We start from the raw sequence: 21,199 nt of genomic DNA, 5'->3' as shown, positions 1-21,199 counted from the left end.
TGCAGAAGCTGGCACTCTTTATTCCCTTATAGGAACAGGTTGGGGAGGAAGTTTAGTTAGAGGCATTCTTGAAAGATGTTGCCTTGTTAGCTAATGCAGCAGCTAAGAGGCAGGTTACTTTGGGCCCTTAATTTTTTAGAGACGGGGAAAACAGCCCTCAAATTTCAAAAGTCATCTTCAGAGTTTATGCACGCTAAGGAAATCTTTAGAGGGACAAGCTCATATTTTTTAGGAAATGGCTTGAAAATGTTTTCATGCACCTGTTTGAAGAATTATGGACCTAGTCATTTTAGGAAAAGGAAGAATTGCATGCAGCCTCCTTCAAGGGTTAAGATAATTCACCTGGTTCTGGTTGCATAAGGAAATGTGGGCGTGGAAGGGGAAATATTGTATAATATTAGTGATACCATAGATAGGCAGATAGGGCTTTCATGACACCTTGCTGCAAAAAGACTTGTATATACCAGGGTTAAGAGATTAGTGTAATTTAGTTAGCACCTTAGCGCATTCTTAACTAGTATGTACTTACAGTGCAATGTGAAAAATATAAAGGATAGTTAAATTATCTTGCTTTATTTCCTTGTGCATGTGGACTGGTAGCCATCATGACACACTAAATTTGTCCAATTGTTTTTCCGGTAATTTCTCATACTACAGATTATGTGCACACATATATGTAAAACATACTTATTCTTTATTAATATTGTTCAGTTTTTATTTTGTACATAAGATTCTATGAGCTTCACGTTGCAATTTTCTAAAATGAAAGCATGCAGGAAAAGAAACTAACCAGTTTAGCATAGTTTCAAACTTGAAATTTGAAACCAGATTTCTTCATGTTGAGGGAAAGATCTTTTACACTTGATCATTTTGTCAAGGAATTCATTTAATATATACGAATTGCAAAGCATTAATAAACATTCAATTCTGGGCATTTATATGTCTTACAAAGGATGATTCGGCGTGTCTGATACAATTGTTAGATAATGAGGTGTGGAAATAGCTGCAGCAAAAGTCTGCAGTCCTGACTTAATATGCATAGAGCAGAGTAGCAGTAAACTAATGCAAAAGCACAGTCAGGGGTCCCCAACCCCTGGTCTGTGGACCAGCACCGTTCCGCAGCATGCCAGCAAGCGGGCCGGACAAACAAGCAAAGCTCCATCCTCGTGATACAGGCAGTATTCAAAACCATACCCCCCTCTGGTCCACGGAAAAACCTTTCTCCATTGCACCAGTCCCTGGTGCCCAAAAGGTTGGGGACCTCTGCTATAAGTTATTTATGTAAAAGTTTAATACAATAGAATATAAAAATGTGCCTTGTTTATATAATCTAGCATAAGACTTTATTAACAGAAGTTATAAACACCAGGTCTTAAGAGATCAGTTATTAGGGACTTCAGCTATACTTGTTTTAAATACTTTTTCTTACTGTGCATTAACAAATTTTATAAAATATTTGGAAAGCATCTGTAGCGATAACTTTTTAAAAATATTTAGATTCCAAATGTGAGAAACAAAGCCTTATGACAGTTTTAAAAATTGCTGCAAGTTATTGACTAAAATTGTGTTACCAAGACAGCAATTATATAATTTTGGTGTGCTGCCTTAGATACAATTATAGCATGGTTCTTTCCTAACTTACTTCCCTGCCTTTAAGCAAAGGGCCTTTAAAATGAAGATTAGTAAACCCTTAATCAAAAGTTGCATTGATTTTGGTTGTTCTTTTTTGTATTTTTAAGTAATTGTTTTATGGAACTATCAGTTACAAAATGTACTGCTGAAAAAAACCCTAAAAGCTTTGAATTATGCTCTCTTTGCTTTTTGGCACATTAAGAAGTATATTTACATAAGATCTTATGTAAATTACATGAGAAACGATTTAAATCAAGGTATTGCTATTTATGTTAAAATTTATGAAGCCATATGTGGACCTAAACTCTGTTGTACTTTCAGAATTATATTACAGCTGACCTAAAGTGGTATTGAAATAGCTTTCATAAATTTCTTGTCAACATATATACAATATTTAATTATGCTACCTTCTTTAGTACAGATAGTTGTCAAAATGTTGGTAATCTTATCTACTTCAATCATAGAGGCATTTTCCCACATGATTACCGGTATCTTACCATTTGAATATCTGTTTTCTAGGTTTACATTACTTTTTATTATTTTTCCTCACAGGTGCAAGGCTGCTTTTCAGATCAATCAAATGTTGATCCAGTGGGTGTGATAGGGATTGTCACCCAAGCCTGAGATCATGGGCTAAGAGAGAGAAGTCACGTAGCCTAAGGCAGGACTAGAACTCACTGTCTCCTGGTTTATAACGGGGTGCCTTAACTACTAGATCAAATTAGCTCTCTATGTTTATATTACACACTATGCTGTTTAAATTACAGAGTTTTACAATTGGGTTCAGTGAACCGCATTCTAAATATGTGTGTATTTCTTTTAGATCCCGCTGATTTAATGTTAAGAATTTACAGAGCTGAATCTTATGCTAGTCTCCAGGAATTTAAATCTGCACTAGATGAACTGAATGCTGTTACTGCTAAAATGCCAAATTGGCCTGAGGTAAGAATAAACCCAAAATGAAGTTACTTATTTAACATAGGTTTCTTATTTTTCATAATGTATCTGAGAGGCCAACATAAGAAATGAAAAATTATGCCCCAAAGTATTTCTGGTTTTGTTTTGTTTGGGATTTTTAAATTTGTTTTTTAAAGTAAGTATAATGCATATTTCTTGGAAAATATCTGTATCATTGCTGCCATTCTATAGGATGCAAAAAACATGGCCCAGTATGGGTTTCAGACCTTTTCAGGCTGCAGGGAAAAGGGGGGGGGAGAATTCCCAGAGCCCCTCATCAAAGTTCTAGTGACAAAAATGGCTGTATTTAAATCAGCTTTTTTTTTTTCAACCTGTAGCCTCTCATGGAATTTCATCAAGGGCTCCAGGATTTTGTGTTTGTTTGTTTAATATACAGGTCCCTGCAGCCTGAAAAAAAATTGAAACCCATACTCTTGGCAACATTGTCTGTGTCCTACAGAATTACGGCAATGATACAAATCTTTTACAGGTTAGATAATGAAATAATATAATCACATAATCAAGTAGACTAAATCAGCAATGGAAAATAACACGGGAGCAGGGTGAAGGCTCCCCACTCAAAAGAAAGCCTTTGACTATATGCAACCCATGGATTAGAGAATCTGCCTCTTGTTCTGGAAGCAGTCACAAGGGTGGTTGAAGTATCTGTAATCTGACTCAGTGGCTGATCATCCTTAAGTCTACAACGGAAGTGGCCAGTGTCCGGACATATTACAGGGAGTCCTTGACTTATGACCACAATTGGAACCAGAATTTCGATTGCCAAGCAAGGTGGTTAAGTGAGTTGGCCCAATTTTATGACTTTTTTTGCCACAGTTGTTAAGCGAATCAGTGCAATTTAGTGAGTCATGGTCTTCAAGCAAATTCAGCTTCCCGCATTGACTTTGCTCCTCAGAAGCCAGCTAGCAATCACCACGATCCTGGGATGCTGCAACTATCGTAAATACATGCCTGTTACCAAGCTCTCAAATTTGGATTATGTGGCCATGGGGACGCTGTGGTGGTCCTTAATTGTGAGGACTGGTCTTAACTCACTTGTTTTCAATATCATTGCGACTTTTGAAGAGTTGCTAAGCAAATAGGCGAGAACTACCTACATATAATGTCAAGTCAGTGTGCAGTATCTGGAAAATTCTGAGGTAAAGGATGTTTAAAATGTGTAGACTAGAAGTACTGTATTCTGTAGTGTAGTTTGGATTATTAAGAATATAAAGGTTTCCAAAGTTGAAAAATGCTGTGTAATTTGTGGTATGACATCTCCTTGTGGTAACCTCCCTGATAGTTACAAAAGCATGAAGTGTTACGATTTGTACAGTAGTGGCCAAAATTGTGGAAACCTTTTTTGGGAAAAGTGTACAGTAGAAATGCCACCTTTGGTTAAGTTTCCACCAATTTTTCTTCTAATTTCTTTATAACTGTAGCCTTGTTCACTTAATACTACTATTTTACATCGCTTTCTGGACAACCAGTCAACTCTTTGCACCATTACTTTAATTTTATTACATTTTACAAGCGCCACTAAATGAAAGAACACAAAAAAACCCAACCAACTTGATAGCGACCACATAGCACACTGACAAATGTCCTCCTCTCAGCTTCAATACATGACATCAATAACTGAATCCTACTGTGATCTGATTGGCTCATTGCCAAAACAAGATGACACCTGATTGGCTCTCTAAACACTCATGCTCATTGGCTACAAACATGAAGGAAAGCTACCTGATATCAGCCTAAGCAAGTTGTGCTTCCTTTTTCTGGATATTTGGCTATAACTTTTCATAGAATACAGTACAGATAATTGAACAAACTATGTTGCATTACATTCCTGATTAAATTATCTTTCCATTGATATATAATTTTATGGTACTACTCCAAAAAAAGTGATGTTATTAGCCATCAAACCTCAAAAGTACACTTTTCCCAAAAGGTTTCCACTATTTTGGCCACTACCGTGTATTATATTGGAAAATTCAAAAGGTCATGCTTTGACAGGAAACTTGTAAACATTCTGTTTCCTCTCTTTGGTTTATAGGCTATCTATTCTCATTTCATGGCAATAACAGGAATTTTAGTTGATATGTCAGACACATCTGCCTGAAATGGTATACAAAGGGCAGTTACATGTGGTCACGAACTGTTATATCTGATGTGAATGTACTTCTAAATTATGTATCCAAAATTTATACATATCACTATATGAAGAACTACAGTTTCATTTATCATGGAGAAAACCTGTGTTACTGTTATGTACTGGAAAGAAAACATATACAGTTCAGATACAGAACGTTAGATCTACAGTATACAGCATATTTAGTTCCTGCTTCTGAAATGGCTGTCAATTGGTGTACTGGAAAGATCCACTAGTATTCCATGTGGTCAGGATTTAATGATCTTTCATAAGACAAAACTTATATCGTTGCTGTACCTTATTTATAAATTGTGGATGAAACCAACAGAGAAACCAAACATGTTAAAACCTGCATTATTAAATGGATGCAGAGTTTCAATATAATAATTGATATGCAGCAGTGAAAATTTCATTGGAAGAAAAAAATTAGCCTAAATGTTATACTTAAGACAGCACTTATGTAAGATGGTATATTTTTCTGGTACTGGATTGATAAAATGGAGAGTTCATTTTCAAAAATTGTTGGAAATTAATGGCTATGTTGAATTGTTTTGCTGTAGCTGCTGGCAATGAAGTTAAAGCTCAACAATTTGGGGAATTATTTTTAATAAAATAAATTTAAGAAGCTCAATTTCCAACATGCTAATTTTAAAATAAATAACACTAAACCTGATATTCAAACAAAATGTACCAAGTTTATATATAGTAAATATTGTAATGATACTGTAAGTTTCTTATTGGAACCCAGTTTCTTCTTCAGAAAAATGCTAATTAAGCCCTGTGAGTATACTATAATATCCAGAATAAATTTGTATTACAAATGTAAACCCGATACAGAATTTAATTCAAGTTGGAAACCATTTTGGGGTAATAACTATATACAGCTTGTATCACATCTGAAATTTTGGTTTCACTGTAAAGTCTTCAATTACTTGGATAGAAAGCACTGTAATACTTAATCTCATTTTTAAAAAAAATTATCTGCATTAATTATATTAATGTTACTTGGATTGTCACAGTGATTTGTAATTTTTAAAACAATATAGTATAATCTGTTATTAAAAACTAATCAATGAAATATTTAAAATGTAATACTATTATTCTTGTATATTCACTGTTTATCCACTTTATGCTTTATTTTCCTTCTTACCTTTTCTTAAAATGCTTAATAAAATAAAGCAGATGTAATCATATATTTTAAAACTGCACCAAAATATTTCCTTTATAAGTAATGTAGTATATTATTGTTTTCTGTTAGCTTCATGTCTGTATGGTTTATTTTAGTTCTAGTTTTAACCTCAGGGAATCTACCAATGTTTTTAAAAACAAGCTTAAACCTACTAACAGGCAGTAATAGGAGTTTCAGTAAAAGCGTGCTTGGGATTAGGTTTGTACAGCAAATTCAATCACAATAAGTGTGTCCTATATTAATACATAAAATCATCTTGCAGGTATATTTCAGAAGAGCAACAATACTTAATAACGCTGGTTCTGCAGAAGACGCCTTAAAAGTCTTTCTTCATTGCCTATCCCTTGACGAAGGATTTGTTTTAGCAAAAGTAGAAGCAAAAAAGGTACTTAAACATTCTTATAATAGCTTTTCTGGTCAGACTTATTTTTGTTTAAGAAATTAGACTGGAAAGGAAGCAGACTGAAAATAATAATAAAACAGAGATTTTCATGCTGTTGAGATAGGGAATGGTATAAGGGGAAATTTTTTTGTAAGAGTCCAAGAAATGTATTTAGGCTACCAAAAACCAGTATTTATGCCATCAAAGCCCTCTGACAAAATCTAGGAATTAAATTATCTGTATCACACAATAGACTTTAGGAGTTACATGAGGACCATAGAATAATGTTATGCAACTACTGCTTTCATTTTAATCCATGTTACAGATAACTACTATTCAAACCAAATGTCATCAGAAAATTCTAACTATAAAACTATGTGTGGTTTCAAAGCAGTAGAGTAACATTAGGATAAATAATTGTTGGTTACTTTGAGACTTCTTTCAGATTGTAGGAGAATGATGAGCTATTGTCTAAATATTGGGACCATATTAAAGAAATCTATTTATGTTACATACGAAGTGTAATAGTCATTATATTTTATTCCTTAATGTCAATTTTATAGATATTGCGTAATTTGCTGTCACCAGAAAACATTAGTGAGAGGTTGAAAGAATCTGCTTTAAATACTTCGTATGTTCGAAGTAAACAACTTAAACACAGCTCTGCATTTGAAATGGAAGAGTCTTGTGATTGTTTACAGCTCACCCCAGTGTCAGTAAGTAAATATTCTCATGCAAAATAATTAGGAAGATCGCTGGAACCGGTTTCAGATCTGCGTTCCACATATCTGTTTGTGTCTTGAAAATGTTTTAATGCTGATGAACTGAAGTTCAGTGTGTCAGTTAATTAAAATGGTCAGTATATAAGTTCAATAAATAAAGAGAATACTGAAAACAGAATCTGCTAGTGGAATATTAGTTTATATTTCATTATAAAAAATGTAGAGGATAGGTTGAATTTTGTTTTGTTTTTTAAATTTTTTCTGATAGGTGTTAGAAGTGCCACAAGTTACATTAGACACTGTTGGAGGAAGTTTGCAACGTGCCCAGTCTGCAAATTCTCTTGATTCAATAGAAAAAGATGCCAAAGACGATGTATTAAAAAGAGTATCTTCTGAACCATGGCTTTCTGGCCAAGAGAAAGGTACTTATTTTAAAAGGAAGTTGCCGTTTTCCAAACAAAATGCTACTATTTATGAAGATGGAAACAAGAAAACAAATATTTGGTCATGTGTATTATTTTTATGAGTTATGCACTATTTCATGTTTTAATTTGTTTAGAAACTCCAAAAGGGAATGCTACCTTTTCAATCACTTGTGGAATAGTTCCAGAAAATTTGGTTGATGTAACAGACTTTGAATGCTCATTGTGTTTGAGGTAATACAGTCTGATTTCAACATTTATGATCTTTTTATCATACTATAGCATTATCTTAAAGGAAGCTTTAATATTAAACTCAATGCACAGAAGCTGCTAAACTCATTTCTTTACGGAAATCTGCTCATGATTTGTTCTAAATCCCTTAATAAGACTGCAAAATAAGGTGAGGTCTCAGGCTATTTAAATAAGCCCTAATTAGACTTCTTTAAAATTAGCTTATTGTCGGACTGGGTGGCCTTAGGGATAGTTTTTTTGGTAGCATTAGGAGTCTTTCGGAACGACACTCATAAATAATACTAGCATACTCTCCATTTTAGCTTGAAATGAAAGAAAATTGGCTTAATACATCTATAAACGTTTCCTGTTTCTGGCTTCCATTGCTGGAGAGCCAGTTTGGGATAGTGGTTGAGGCATCAGGCTAGAAATTGTGCAGTGGCAAATCACTTCTGAATTCTTACTAAGAGAACTGGAGGGGCTTGTTTATACAGGGAGCCTCCAGGAATTGACGCTGACTCAGGGCACAAATAAAGGAAAGTATAATGAACTAAAATTGCCAGTTGAAATGTTCCCTGTCTCTAACTTACTAATAAATGCAGGTTGTCCTCGACTTACAACAGTTGGTTTAGTGACCATCCAAAGTTACGACAGCGCTGAATAAAGTAACTTAGGATCAGTTTTCACACAACTGTTGCAGTTGTGATCAAAATGCTGATGCTTGACAGCTGACTCATATTTAGGAGGGTTGCACTGTCCCCGGTTCGCCTTTTGTGGTCTTCTGACAAGTAAAGTCAGTGGGGAAGCCAGATTTGACTTCACAACGGTGTGGCTAACTTAAGAAATGGAGTGATTTGCTTAACAACTATGGCAAGGAAGGTCGTAAAATGGGGGCAAAACTCACTTAGCAAATGCCTCGCTTAGCAAAAGCAATGTCGGGCTCAATGGTGGTGATAACTGGAGGACTACCTTTACTAACAGTTTTTTGTGTGCGTCCTTCAAGTTACTTTCTTCTGCTTCATTGGTATTTGCATCTCAATGATAATTCACTAAAACTTGCAACCTTTCTTTCAGGCTTTTCCTTCATCCGGTGACAACACCCTGTGGCCATACATTCTGCAAGAACTGTTTACAACGCTGTTTGGACCATGCTCCAGAATGTCCCCTCTGTAAAGAAAACTTAAAAGAGGTAATGCTTCTTTGGGAACATTTATAAGAGGCTTCCGTCATAAAGCAAGGTTTGAATCAAAAGCTGAAAAACACTGGTGGAACTGCAATAACTTTTTGTTCTGTGAATGGAAATGGCTTCTACAGGGAGTGCAGAATTATTAGGCAAGTTGTATTTTTGAGGATTAATTTTATTATTGAAAAACAACCATGTTCTCAATGAACCCAAAAAACTCATTAATATCAAAGCTGAATATTTTTGGAAGTAGTTTTTAGTTTGTTTTTAGTTATAGCTATTTTAGGGGGATTTCTGTGTGTGCAGGTGACTATTACTGTGCATAATTATTAGGCAACTTAACAAAAAACAAATATATACCCATTTCAATTATTTATTTTTACCAGTGAAACCAATATAACATCTCAACATTCACAAATATACATTTCTGACATTCAAAAACATAACAAAAACAAATCAGTGACCAATATAGCCACCTTTCTTTGCAAGGACACTCAAAAGCCTGCCATCCATGGATTCTGTCAGTGTTTTGATCTGTTCACCATCAACATTGCGTGCAGCAGCAACCACAGCCTCCCAGACACTGTTCAGAGAGGTGTACTGTTTTCCCTCCTTGTAAATCTCACATTTGATGATGGACCACAGGTTCTCAATGGGGTTCAGATCAGGTGAACAAGGAGGCCATGTCATTAGATTTCCTTCTTTTATACCCTTTCTTGCCAGCCACGCTGTGGAGTACTTGGACGCGTGTGATGGAGCATTGTCCTGCATGAAAATCATGTTTTTCTTGAAGGATGCAGACTTCTTCCTGTACCATTGCTTGAAGAAGGTGTCTTCCAGAAACTGGCAGTAGGACTGGGAGTTGAGCTTGACTCCATCCTCAACCCGAAAAGGCCCCACAAGCTCATCTTTGATGATACCAGCCCAAACCAGTACTCCACCTCCACCTTGCTGGCGTCTGAGTCGGACTGGAGCTCTCTGCCCTTTACCAATCCAGCCACGGGCCCATCCATCTGGCCCATCAAGACTCACTCTCATTTCATCAGTCCATAAAACCTTAGAAAAATCAGTCTTGAGATATTTCTTGGCCCAGTCTTGACGTTTCAGCTTGTGTGTCTTGTTCAGTGGTGGTCGTCTTTCAGCCTTTCTTACCTTGGCCATGTCTCTGAGTATTGCACACCTTGTGCTTTTGGGCACTCCAGTGATGTTGCAGCTCTGAAATATGGCCAAACTGGTGGCAAGTGGCATCTTGGCAGCTGCACGCTTGACTTTTCTCAGTTCATGGGCAGTTATTTTGCGCCTTGGTTTCTCCACACGCTTCTTGCGACCCTGTTGACTATTTTGAATGAAACGCTTGATTGTTCGATGATCACGCTTCAGAAGCTTTGCAATTTTAAGAGTGCTGCATCCCTCTGCAAGATATCTCACTATTTTTGACTTTTCTGAGCCTGTCAAGTCGTTCTTTTGACCCATTTTGCCAAAGGAAAGGAAGTTGCCTAATAATTATGCACACCTGATACAGGGTGTTGATGTCATTAGACCACACCCCTTCTCATTACAGAGATGCACATCACCTAATATGCTTAATTGGTAGTAGGCTTTCGAGCCTATACAGCTTGGAGTAAGACAACATGCATAAAGAGGATGATGTGGTCAAAATACTCATTTGCCTAATAATTCTGCACTCCCTGTATTTGCAACATTTCCCTCTTAAAAATGCAAGAAAGGCTGCAGAGTAATGTTAAAAAAGCCCTTATTCCTGACCTTTTATCAAGATCTCGTAGTATTTTAAGAATCTCCCAAATCGGTTTTAACACTTAAGAATTTTATTGCAGTTATTATTCTAAATATATACAAATGAGTAACTGCGTAGTACAATATCATTGATTTTTAGTTATGAACTGACTGACGTCTTTTTCATAAAATTGGGGAACTACTAGCAAGAGATAACAACATGGGAACATTTCATTAAAAGAGATTATATCCTATTTCCAGCTAATGCCAGTGTTGCTTAATTCAGACCTTGCTTGAGCACTGTATTACTATGCAGTGGTGCATGTATAGTAAAAGCAAGTGCCTAGGAACATACAAGTACAACGAACCCAACCAGACCTCCAAACATTAAAAGAATTAGTGGTTGGCTGCAGGACTTGCATGCATACACATAAAGCAGGCATGTCAAATTCGCGACATCCCATGATGTCGCGCGACGTATCGTGACTTTTTCCCCATTGCCGGCAATGGGGAGGGCGCGGTTTCGTCGTGATGCATCCAGCCCGCGGGCCGGCAGTTTGACATGCCTGCCATTAAGGAATAATTTGCCTCAGAAGGAATTATAGTTTGCCAGTACCGTTCTATTTCTGACAGCATCTGACGTTTGTTATGGACCACCACTGCTGCTATTCTTTCCTTACATGCAAGAGCTGTTTATATATGCAAGCCCTGGGCACCAGAACAAACTTTTTGACAAGTGAAAGAGGAGACACAATGATGGCTATTTTTGTGAATTTCTAAAAACAGGGCAAGGAAAGTGTTGGACCATGAGTTTCTCGATTGCAAAACTAGTCAGGTGAAAGGACACTTAATGCTTAGGAGACACCCACACCCACAGTGAAAATTCACTCTCTGTCATGTATCATTACACTGAAGTTCAGTATGGTCAGCTGTTTTCGGCTTAATTCTTTGAAACTGAACTAGAGTTAGAATTCTTTATTGGCCAAGTGTAATTGGACACACAACTCTGTCATAGTCATAGGATGCTAAATAAAAGCAATCAATGTAAATCATGAGATACAACAACAAAATAATAGTCGTAAGATGCTAAAGGAATAGGCAATAGGAAAGATACAATAGGAAAAATAGGAAATGATATGAAGCCAAAAAAGCCTGCAGTTTTTATGTAAAAAAAATTATAATGGCTTAACAATTTTATCTTTCATTTAGTTTTTGGCACGTAGGGAATACAGCACTACACAGTTGCTAGAAGAACTAATAGTGAAGTATTTACCTACTGAATTATCCGAGAGAAAAAGAATTAATGACGAAGAAATAGCTGAACTTTCAAGGTATGTGTGTGTATGCATATGCTTTTGTATATAGTAAAGCTTCTTAACAGACATTTAGAACAAAGACTAAACTGTCTGGGAACAGTAATCATACAGAATATTATGTAAATCTTTGCTACAAAACCAAAGTGAAAAATTCTAGTAATTAAAAACGTCCATGTTCCATTTATGCAGTTAAGTGGAATAAGATTTTCTTAACACTCCTTATTTATATTAATATGTTAACTGTAAGACTTTTGTTCAGTTACTGAAAGGGTTTGTAATGATATAAACATGCAGAAGACTGCAGAAAATATCAATATGTATTTAATATGAAAAATAGTGCTATCTGTAACATTTCACAAGTTGAATGATAGTCCATTTTTTAGCCACAATTGTGCTTTGGGCTAGTGGTCCAGTCACTTTGAAGAGAATGCACAAGGATATAATGTAATGTTGGGGAAAGGATATTTCTGAGGAATTTGATATCTTGAGTTAAATCTTCCTGCGTGGGTAGAATTCTAAGTTTAACTTTATTTTCTGCATTCTGTTTGAAGTTTGACCAAGAATGTTCCTATCTTTGTTTGCACTTTGGCCTACCCAACTGTGCCTTGCCCCCTCCATGTGTTTGAACCAAGATATAGACTGATGATTCGAAGAAGTATAGAAACTGGAACAAAACAATTTGGGATGTGTGTACATGACCCCCGAAATGGGTAGGTTTATATTCAAAAATCACAAAATTAAAATGTCTAAAATATTTTTAAGCTGGCCATTGACCACAGTGCCCTTTCTTCTAGGTTTGCAGATTATGGCTGCATGTTGTACATTAGAAATCTTGATTATCTGCCAGATGGACGATCTGTTGTTGATACAATTGGATTAAACAGATTCCGAGTTATTCGAAGAGGGATGAAGGATGGTTATTGCACTGCAGACATTGAGGATTTAGAAGATATAAAGGTACATAAAACATCTATTTTTGACTCTACAAGAAGACACCTTGAATATTGCAGCCCTAGTCCAATGTGCAGCGTTTACTTAGCTTGATAGGAGGGGAGAGATTCTTGCAATGAATGACAATATATAGCAGACATGTCAAACACAAGGCCCGGGGGCCGGATCCGGCCTGCGAAGTGGTTTCACGCGGCCCACGAAGCCATCCTGGAAACAGTGAGGGAATGGCCCCCACTGCCTTGGCCCTGGCCCAGAGACCCTCCTTCTGCCAGAGACCCTCAGATCTGTCCCACTCCTGCCCAGGCCCCCATAGGCACCCTTGATGCAAACGATGTAGAGCTGGCCACACCCACCCAGTAGGCCATACGCACTCTAGCCACGCCCACCCAGTAGGCCACGCCCACCCAGTAGGCCACGCCCACCCAGTAGGCCACACCCACCCAGCCCCTTGAGGGCAACCGCAATGCTGATGCGGCCCTCAATGAAATTGAGTTTGACACCCTTGATATATAGAATACCATTTAGATCCCATGTTAGTAAATTATTAATTTGTTGTTCATAGAGGACAGATTCTCAAATATTTTGTGCCACAGATCCCTTGTGAGGCTTTGTGAAAGGTATAGATATCTCAGAAACATGTATTTAAATAAATATAAAATGCATAAATATAGATCATATTGCAAAGGAAACCAATTATGCTCAAATATAGATATCAAAATATTAACAAATATACAGTATAGTAATTACGTGCTTCTTTATTAATTATATATTAAACCAAGTAACAAGGTAGTATTCTTTTTTAGGATATAATAATTTTTGATGGTGAGATTTATCGCACATTTTTGGAGTCTAAAGGCCGTACGTTATTTTGTTGCCTACATGTATTTTTGTATTGAAAGCTACATTTCAGTTCAAGAAAATTGAGGAAACAATAAGCCAGCTGAATCAAAACCATGAAAGGGAACAGCCTTGTCCCAGAGCAGATCATCTTAGTCTGTCCCAGGGCCATGTTTTTACAGCAGGGTTGGAGCCTTATGGCGCCCAGGGGGAAACACTATTCCACAGGGTAGGTGTAGCTCCAGAGAAGACAGGTCTCCTAGGGTAGGGCTTTTCACCTTTTTCACCCATTCTATCACTTTTAGGATATGGCAACATCCGAGTACCACCAGTCGCCTAGCAAGGTGTCAAAAACGTGATAACCAAAAAAAAAAAAGGAAAAAAAGTGATGAAGTACAGGTAGTCCTTGACTTACAACAGTTCGCTTACTGACTGTTCGAAGTTACAATGGCACTGAAAAAAGTGCCCCCCTAGCCACAGCCGAGCAAGACACTAGCCTGCCTGCCCGGCGGCGCTCTTGCTCCTGTCCGAGGTTTTCATTGTGAGCATTTCAGTTGAGGATTGGCAGTGGGGGGTGGGGTGGTGTTTGGTTTTTATTTCCCCCACCTCTGCTAGGTGGTTGCAGCAGGTTTTGGTCACTTCACATGATCCTGGGACACTGTGACCGTCATAAATATGAATCAGTTGCCAAGCATCTAAATGTAAATCACAAGACCCTGAAGATGTTGCAACATTTCAGCTGATGGGCGCTTCTTCTGGGCTCAGAAGCACCAGGATCAGCGCCGAGCTCCAGCTGGAGCCTGGCGCTGATCCTGGCGCTTCCACTCAGCCCTGCAGCTCCAGCCGTCTCTCATTTAGGCTTGTGCGGTGCTTCCACCGGTTCAGCTCATTCTCCTCTACCTCTTTTCTAGGATGGTCACGTACCACCTGCTAGGTGCCAATGTACCACAGGTGGTACCCGGACCACTGGCTGAAAAGCCCTGTCCTAGGGTGTCACTGGATGACAGTGCTTTTACACCTGGTATCAATTGTTTTAATTGTTATGGTTTTTATCTTTTATGATGTACACTGCTCAGAGTCACTCGTTGACGTGGGTGGCTGTGGAGATCAAATAAAGCTGGAGTACGCCAACCTCTACTTAGTCATAGTCTTACAGTATTAGGCAATAAAAGCAGAAAGATTGATATGTAGCTAAACAGGCAAAAGGGACCAACACCTTGAATCACACCAGATTCAAAGCTGCCACTAGCCAGTACAGCTTACAAAGCTGAGATGTGACATGGACAAACATGGGGACCTCCCAACTAACTCATTAGCTACATTTTGGCCAAATTACCTCACGAATGATCTTTAAGAGTAGTCTACTGCAACGGTCCCCAACCTTTTTGACATGGGGAGGGAATGGTTTTAGTTTTGCTTGCTTGCTTGCTCACCTGTCGCTCACCTCCAGCTGTGTGGCCCGGTTCCTAACAGGATGGTTCCGTGGCCTGGGGGTTACACAATGCAATAATCCAAGCGGTAGGTGACTCAGCCATGAATAACTTGTGTGAAAGGCCTTTCAATCCAGGGTTCTTTTTATTTAAAAAAATAATAATAAAGAGAATTAGCATGCTGCAAAGTAAAGCGGCAGCCTGAGATGCTCTTATTTCTCAAAACGCTGCTTCATTTTTGTTGGGACCAAGTAGCTTATTTAGATGTTCCTTAAGAAATCATGGAAAGAGATTCTATATAGGGGATTATAAGATCCTTCTTGGCTACAACAACCAGATCTTTCACCAATTCGAAACTGTACAGGTGGTTCTTGACTTATGACTACAATTGAGCCCAACATTTTGTTGCTAAGCTAAGTGAGTTGTTAAATGAGTTGTGCCCCCATTTTATGACCTATCTTCTATATGAGACGTGATGGCACAGTGGTTGCAATGCGGTATTGCAGGCTAATTCTGCCCACTGCCAGCAGTTCTATCCTCACAGGCTCAAGGTTGACTAAGCCTTCCATCCTTCCGAGGTCGGTAAAATGGAGACTCAAGATTGTTGGGGGCAATAGGCTGACTCTGTAAACTGCTTTGAGAGGGCTTGTAAAGCCCTGTGAAGTGGTATATAAGTGCTGTTGCTAATGTCACAGTTCTGAACCACTGCAGTTGTTAATTTAGTAACACGGTTGTTCCTCATTGACTTTGCTGGTCATTTCACAAAAGGTGATCACATGATTCCGGGACCCTGCAACTGTCATAAATATATGCCAATTGCCAAGTGCCTGAGTTTTGATCATGTGACCATGTGCTGCGACAGTTGTAAGTGTGAAGAATGGTCATATGCCACTTTTTTCAGTGCTATTGTATCTTTGGTCATTAAATGTAAGTTGAGGACTACTTGTATTGTTAATTTTAGTAACACAACTTAATGTAGACTATAGAAACAAACAGACAGAGAGAGAGAGACAGTTCTTGAGTTATGATGGCAATTGAAACTGAAATTTCTATCGCTAAGAAATGTCATAAATAGTAATATCACATTGTTTACGACAACCATTCCAGCAATCCTGGTTGCCATCATTGAACAAGGACCACTTGGGGTTTTAAGCAAGGATGTCACATGATTGTGACTACTTCCTCATTGACTTTGCTTGTGGGAAGCCAACAGAGAACATTGGAAATCACAATCATGTGAACCCAGTTCACTACAACATTGTGAGTCAGGTGTCAAGTGCTGTGATCATGGTTGTGGGGATGCTGGGAGAGCCAGAATTTTGAGGACAAGTCAGAAGGATCATTTGTTCAGCACCATCCCAGGTAAAATGAATGATTATAACCTGAGGACTTAACCTTTTCCGATGATACAGTGTTTCAAAATACAATAACTATTTAACTTAAAAAAAATTAAAGTTCACATTTCTCTGTATTAAATAAAGGATGAAACTTTATGTTGATGAGACAATGTTTCAACTTTAATACCACTTTTTTCACTTTAGAAACGTGTAGGAGATACTCAGGCTTTTTTTTTTTGAATATTCAAAATTAAATTTGTTTAAGGTTCAACTTAATTTGTGGACACCAATCCGGACCATTTATTATTACTACAAATAGCTAGTTCAGCTAGAAGATTGTTCTTCACATGGAACTGGTTACTTAAACCCTAGTAACAAATGAAGAAATTTGTTACTAGGTAGTCAAGTAACTAGTTCAATTTGAAGAATAATCTTCTAGCTGAATAGCTATTTGTAGTAATAATAAATGGTCCGGATTGGTCTTACATGATTAACTATAGCATTAATATTACATAAAATAGACATTCTGAATGTGATATATATATATATATATATATATCAAAAAATAAAGGGAACACTTAAACAACACATTGTACTGTATTTAATAGTAGGATGTCTTGTGTTCCCTTTATTTTTTTGAGCAGTATATATATGGATATAAAAAGAGTCCTTTTGACATGTTCTTCCACCCAAATCTTTCCATTCTTATTCTTTTAATGGGGAGTTAGATTCCTCTCCATTCTGTACAGTTTTACCTCAGGAATCCAGCTGAGGGGGTGTTTTAATTTAAAATTGGGTAATAGGTTCCTTTTATTGGGTCATCACAGACCCTTCACTATTCTTAGAAATTAAAAGTAATGGCCATTTGTACGGGCTGATGCTTTGCCATTAAATTTATTCATCTACCTGTAAAAAAAAGTCAAAAATAAGCAAGAATGGTAGATGGTGCTTTAAGCATTATATGGAGATGTTAGCAAATAATTTTGGTGGGGGTTTTTTTGTTTTTTTCTGGTAAAATGCAGTTTTTCACAGGCTATATCTTCCATGAATCAATTTATAAGTGAAGCTACCGTACTTCCAAATTTTCTAAAAGTATATTCTGTCCTAAAAGTGTTAGGGAATCCTGTTGTATTATATTATTCACTGTAGAATTCCTTTCTAGGCAAGACCTCTCTTTTTATGGTACTTTTACGCTTTTCCATTTATCTCCTTCGCATGTTTTCATAATATAATCCTAGTGCACAGGAAACACAGACTCTCAGCTGCTCAACTGAATCTTGTCAGTCTTGTCAAACTGACACGTGGGTAAGGAGTTAGCCGTGGCCCAGTAATGATTAACTGTTGCTAAGTTAATTCAGGAAAGGCATTCGGAAAGCAGTTGAGAAAGGAATAGTTGGAAAATACTGCTTAAGCCAATAGCTCATTCTCCGTTCTCAAAGCTTCGAATGATTTGACCGCACCAACTTTCTTTGTGATCCTACTTGCTGGTATTTTGAAGTGAGCTGCCTTGTAATTCATTCCCCCCCACCTTTCCATTTTTATGTTACCATGTTAGCTGTGTAATTTGTATACAGTGTCATGGCTAAATTTTAATGTAGTGATTACACTATACTTTTTTGATGTGCAGGTTAAAGATGAAGGTGAGATGAGGAAACTCCAAGAGCTCCATAATATTGTTTACAACCAGGCTTGTAGCTGGTTTCAAAGCTTAAGAAATAAATTTCATAGCCAAATACTTCAGTACTTTGGTCCAATGCCAGAGAAGGAAGAAAACTTGCAGGTACTTGGTGACTATAGTATCGGACAATTGTTAGCGTGACCTTCGCTTGTTTTTATTTTTATTTTTATTTATTTTAATTCCATTTATATCCCGCCCTTCTCCGAAGACTCAGGGCGGCTTACAAGCTTAGCAGTTTTGCTAGTAAGAAGAATAAGACAGTAACTAAATTAACAGCTTTAAGAATGGTGAGACAAAAAAAAAGGAAGTGCAAAAACCAGAGAGGCTGCATAACTGAAAAAATGAGGGGGGGAAAATCCAATCTGGATTAATTCTGACTTTTTAAAAGTTAGATGTGGAATGTTGCTGATTACATTTAGCCTAGAATTTTAAACACGCTTGTGGTTTTTTTTAAGTGTGTTTAGTTATTTTACTTCTATATTTTGTGAAAGATGATAAGCATTTTTAGATTTAGGAAATATTTTTAAAACTCAATTACATAACCACACTATTACACTATTTTTGTCCTTAAATGCCCTAAGTTTTAATATTGTTTTGTTTCCTTTTAATTTGGTTTCTTCTTTTTAGGAAACAGCCGATGGACCTGCGTGGTGTTGGTGGCTTCTAGCTGTTCTTCCTGTGGATCCTAAATATCAGCTTTCAGTACTTTCTATGAGGTCTTTGAGGGAACGTTTGATAAAAATTCAAGCTATATTGACCTATTTTTCCAGAGATCAGTCCAAATAATTAATTACCTGGACCTTAATAAAACAGTATGGCTGTAACTTCAGCTGATTGCACTTTTGAGAACTATTAGGAAAAATTTTCCTATATCAATAGTTGTTCAACTAGAAGGATGCCATTAATATTATACACACACAATCTAGCAGCAAAATATTTATTTGCACTATATACAAATGGAATGTATCCTATTGTCAAAAAATTTCCACCGAGTGGTGGAAAGTGCAAGATTTAAAATTTGTCAGTTCAAGTTTACAGTATTAAAGATGAATTCAGAAATCTTGCAAATCAGAAGTTGCCTCAGCTACAGCAGCACCTTGTTGCTATTTGCACAATTATTTAAATGTGTTGTCTTATTTGTAGAGCAAAGGTCTGTTTTAAGTATTTAATTGTAAATTTGGCACAATTTTTTGTGTGAAATTGTTACATGAATTTGGAGCCATGTTAAAGAACAGCTGAAAAATATTTCAAGAAGCTGTTGCCACTGTGACTGGGTTACCTATTTTATGAGACTAGAATCAGACATAGATGACTACTAGTGTTATGTTATTTGGAGTTAGCTAAATGATTAAATGATCTATTCGATATATAACAAAATAAAAGCAGGCATAGCAACACTGTTGGGCCCTGATGATGAAACCTTTTAACAGGCTTCATGGACTTCTGTAACAAGAGGAAAAATTAGAGGTCTCCTCTCCTGACCTTGGTTCTGTAAGTAATAATTTTTCTACATCTGTTCCATGACTGATGAAGCCTCCATATTTGAAGCATATGATAGTCAAGGGAGCCGTATGATTTGAGTAACTTAACTCCTCCTTGAATACTTCTCTAATGCTAAAAAGAGCAAAGGTTTAGGGGTACCAGGAGGATGTTTTCAGAGCCAGGTTGTTTTTTCCTCCAACTTTTGATGGAAAAATTCCGTATATCCAATACTTCCCGGACGCAGTAACAAAAAAATCCATTCTTGTATTTACACACATAATATCAAGTCTATTTACAAGGTCTTCATTTGGAAAAAAATATTTTTTTTAAATTGTTGCTGGGTCACTACTCTTCAATGCAAGTTGTTCATGTTTGGGAACTGCTGAAGTATGCTTTTTAAAAATAATTTCTGGAAAACAGAAATTTGAAATGCAGATTTCCATGCCTTATTCATAACAAATTGTACTGCAACACATAAGATGGCAGTGTGTTTGCTAATCGGTTCATTTTGTAGTGTCTCAAATGTCTGTCTTGATTGTGATTCATTTTATAAAGCTATTCGTTAAAAATCTTGCTTTTGCTAATATTTAATTTTCAATAAATCTAAAATTTGTATTTTTCACTTGGATCAGAATCCTTAATATTTTGGGGGGGGTTAGCATTAATGGGACACGGTGGCTCAGTGGGTTAGGACGCTGAGGTTGTCGATCAGGAGGTCGGCAGTTTGGCGGGTCGAATCCCGAGTGCCGCGTAGCAGAGTGAGCGTCTGTTACATGTCCCAGCTTCTGCCAACCTAGCAGTTTGAAAGCACGTAAAAAATGCAAGTAGAAAAATAGGGACCACTCCGGTGGGAAGGCAACAGCATTCCGTGCGCCTTTGCCATCTAGTCATGCCGGCCACATGACCACGGAAACATCCTCGGACAAGCACTGGCTCTTCGGCTTTGAAACGGAGATGAGCACCGGCCCCTAGAGTCGGAAACGACTAGCGCGCATATGCGCGGGAACCTTTACCTTTACCTAGCATTTATAATACCTTCTAGAACTAGGTGAAAGTAGTTTCAATTACTTCAGCATGGCACTGAATTATTTTTGATGTGTCAAATAGTTTAGGATCTGACTAACACTAAATTATGTATTTTGGAAACTGTCTTTCAAATTAGGGATTATTAAAACTGGACATTAAACATACAAATTGTTCATGCCATCCAAATGAATGGTTTTGGAATAAATTCTTGGATGAAATCTAATGAAAAGGGGGCAGAATTATACACATACATCTATATATCTACATCTCCCACTTTTTTGACCAGGAGATTTTTTTTTTACACATGGAACAGCAGCATTGTAAGGTTGCTTGGCCGGCCCAACGTAGCTGTATCTTCTCTGTCTTCCTCAGTTAGCCCAGCAGCTCAACAGTTGAGTGGAACAGCATATAATCCTACTACAAATAAGTAGAATATCCGATGTATTTATACGTAATATTGGATTGTTGAGTTTTGTATTATCTCGAAATAACATCTTCCCATTATAGGGTAAAGCTTAATGAAATCCAAGCCATATGC

At 37.2% G+C, this 21,199-nt stretch overlaps 1 protein-coding gene across 2 annotated transcripts in view; it reads left to right on the top strand.

Moving 5' to 3' along the window:
* LONRF1 (LON peptidase N-terminal domain and ring finger 1) overlaps positions 1-20,250 on the top strand; it is a 22,611-nt gene extending 2,361 nt beyond the window's left edge. Inside the window, exons 2-12 of one of the 2 annotated variants that reach the window (XM_083367250.1) lie at positions 2,456-2,574; positions 6,193-6,315; positions 6,876-7,028; positions 7,303-7,456; positions 7,594-7,690; positions 8,762-8,876; positions 11,814-11,935; positions 12,472-12,630; positions 12,715-12,877; positions 18,103-18,255; positions 18,781-20,250. In XM_083367250.1, the coding sequence (XP_083223376.1) occupies positions 2,456-2,574; positions 6,193-6,315; positions 6,876-7,028; positions 7,303-7,456; positions 7,594-7,690; positions 8,762-8,876; positions 11,814-11,935; positions 12,472-12,630; positions 12,715-12,877; positions 18,103-18,255; positions 18,781-18,939 (1,517 nt within the window). In that variant the 3' untranslated portion in view covers positions 18,940-20,250. The remainder of the gene's footprint in view (positions 1-2,455; positions 2,575-6,192; positions 6,316-6,875; positions 7,029-7,302; positions 7,457-7,593; positions 7,691-8,761; positions 8,877-11,813; positions 11,936-12,471; positions 12,631-12,714; positions 12,878-18,102; positions 18,256-18,780) is intronic. The other variant, XM_083367251.1, reaches the window with a different exon arrangement.
* The last annotated feature ends 949 nt before the right edge of the window (positions 20,251-21,199 follow it).

This window comes from Vipera ursinii (genome assembly GCF_947247035.1).
Source record: "Vipera ursinii genome assembly, chromosome: 7".
Classification (NCBI taxonomy): domain Eukaryota; kingdom Metazoa; phylum Chordata; class Lepidosauria; order Squamata; family Viperidae; genus Vipera; species Vipera ursinii.
The sequence above is the reverse complement of the archived record's forward strand: the minus strand, read 5'-3'. Positions and strand labels throughout refer to the sequence as shown.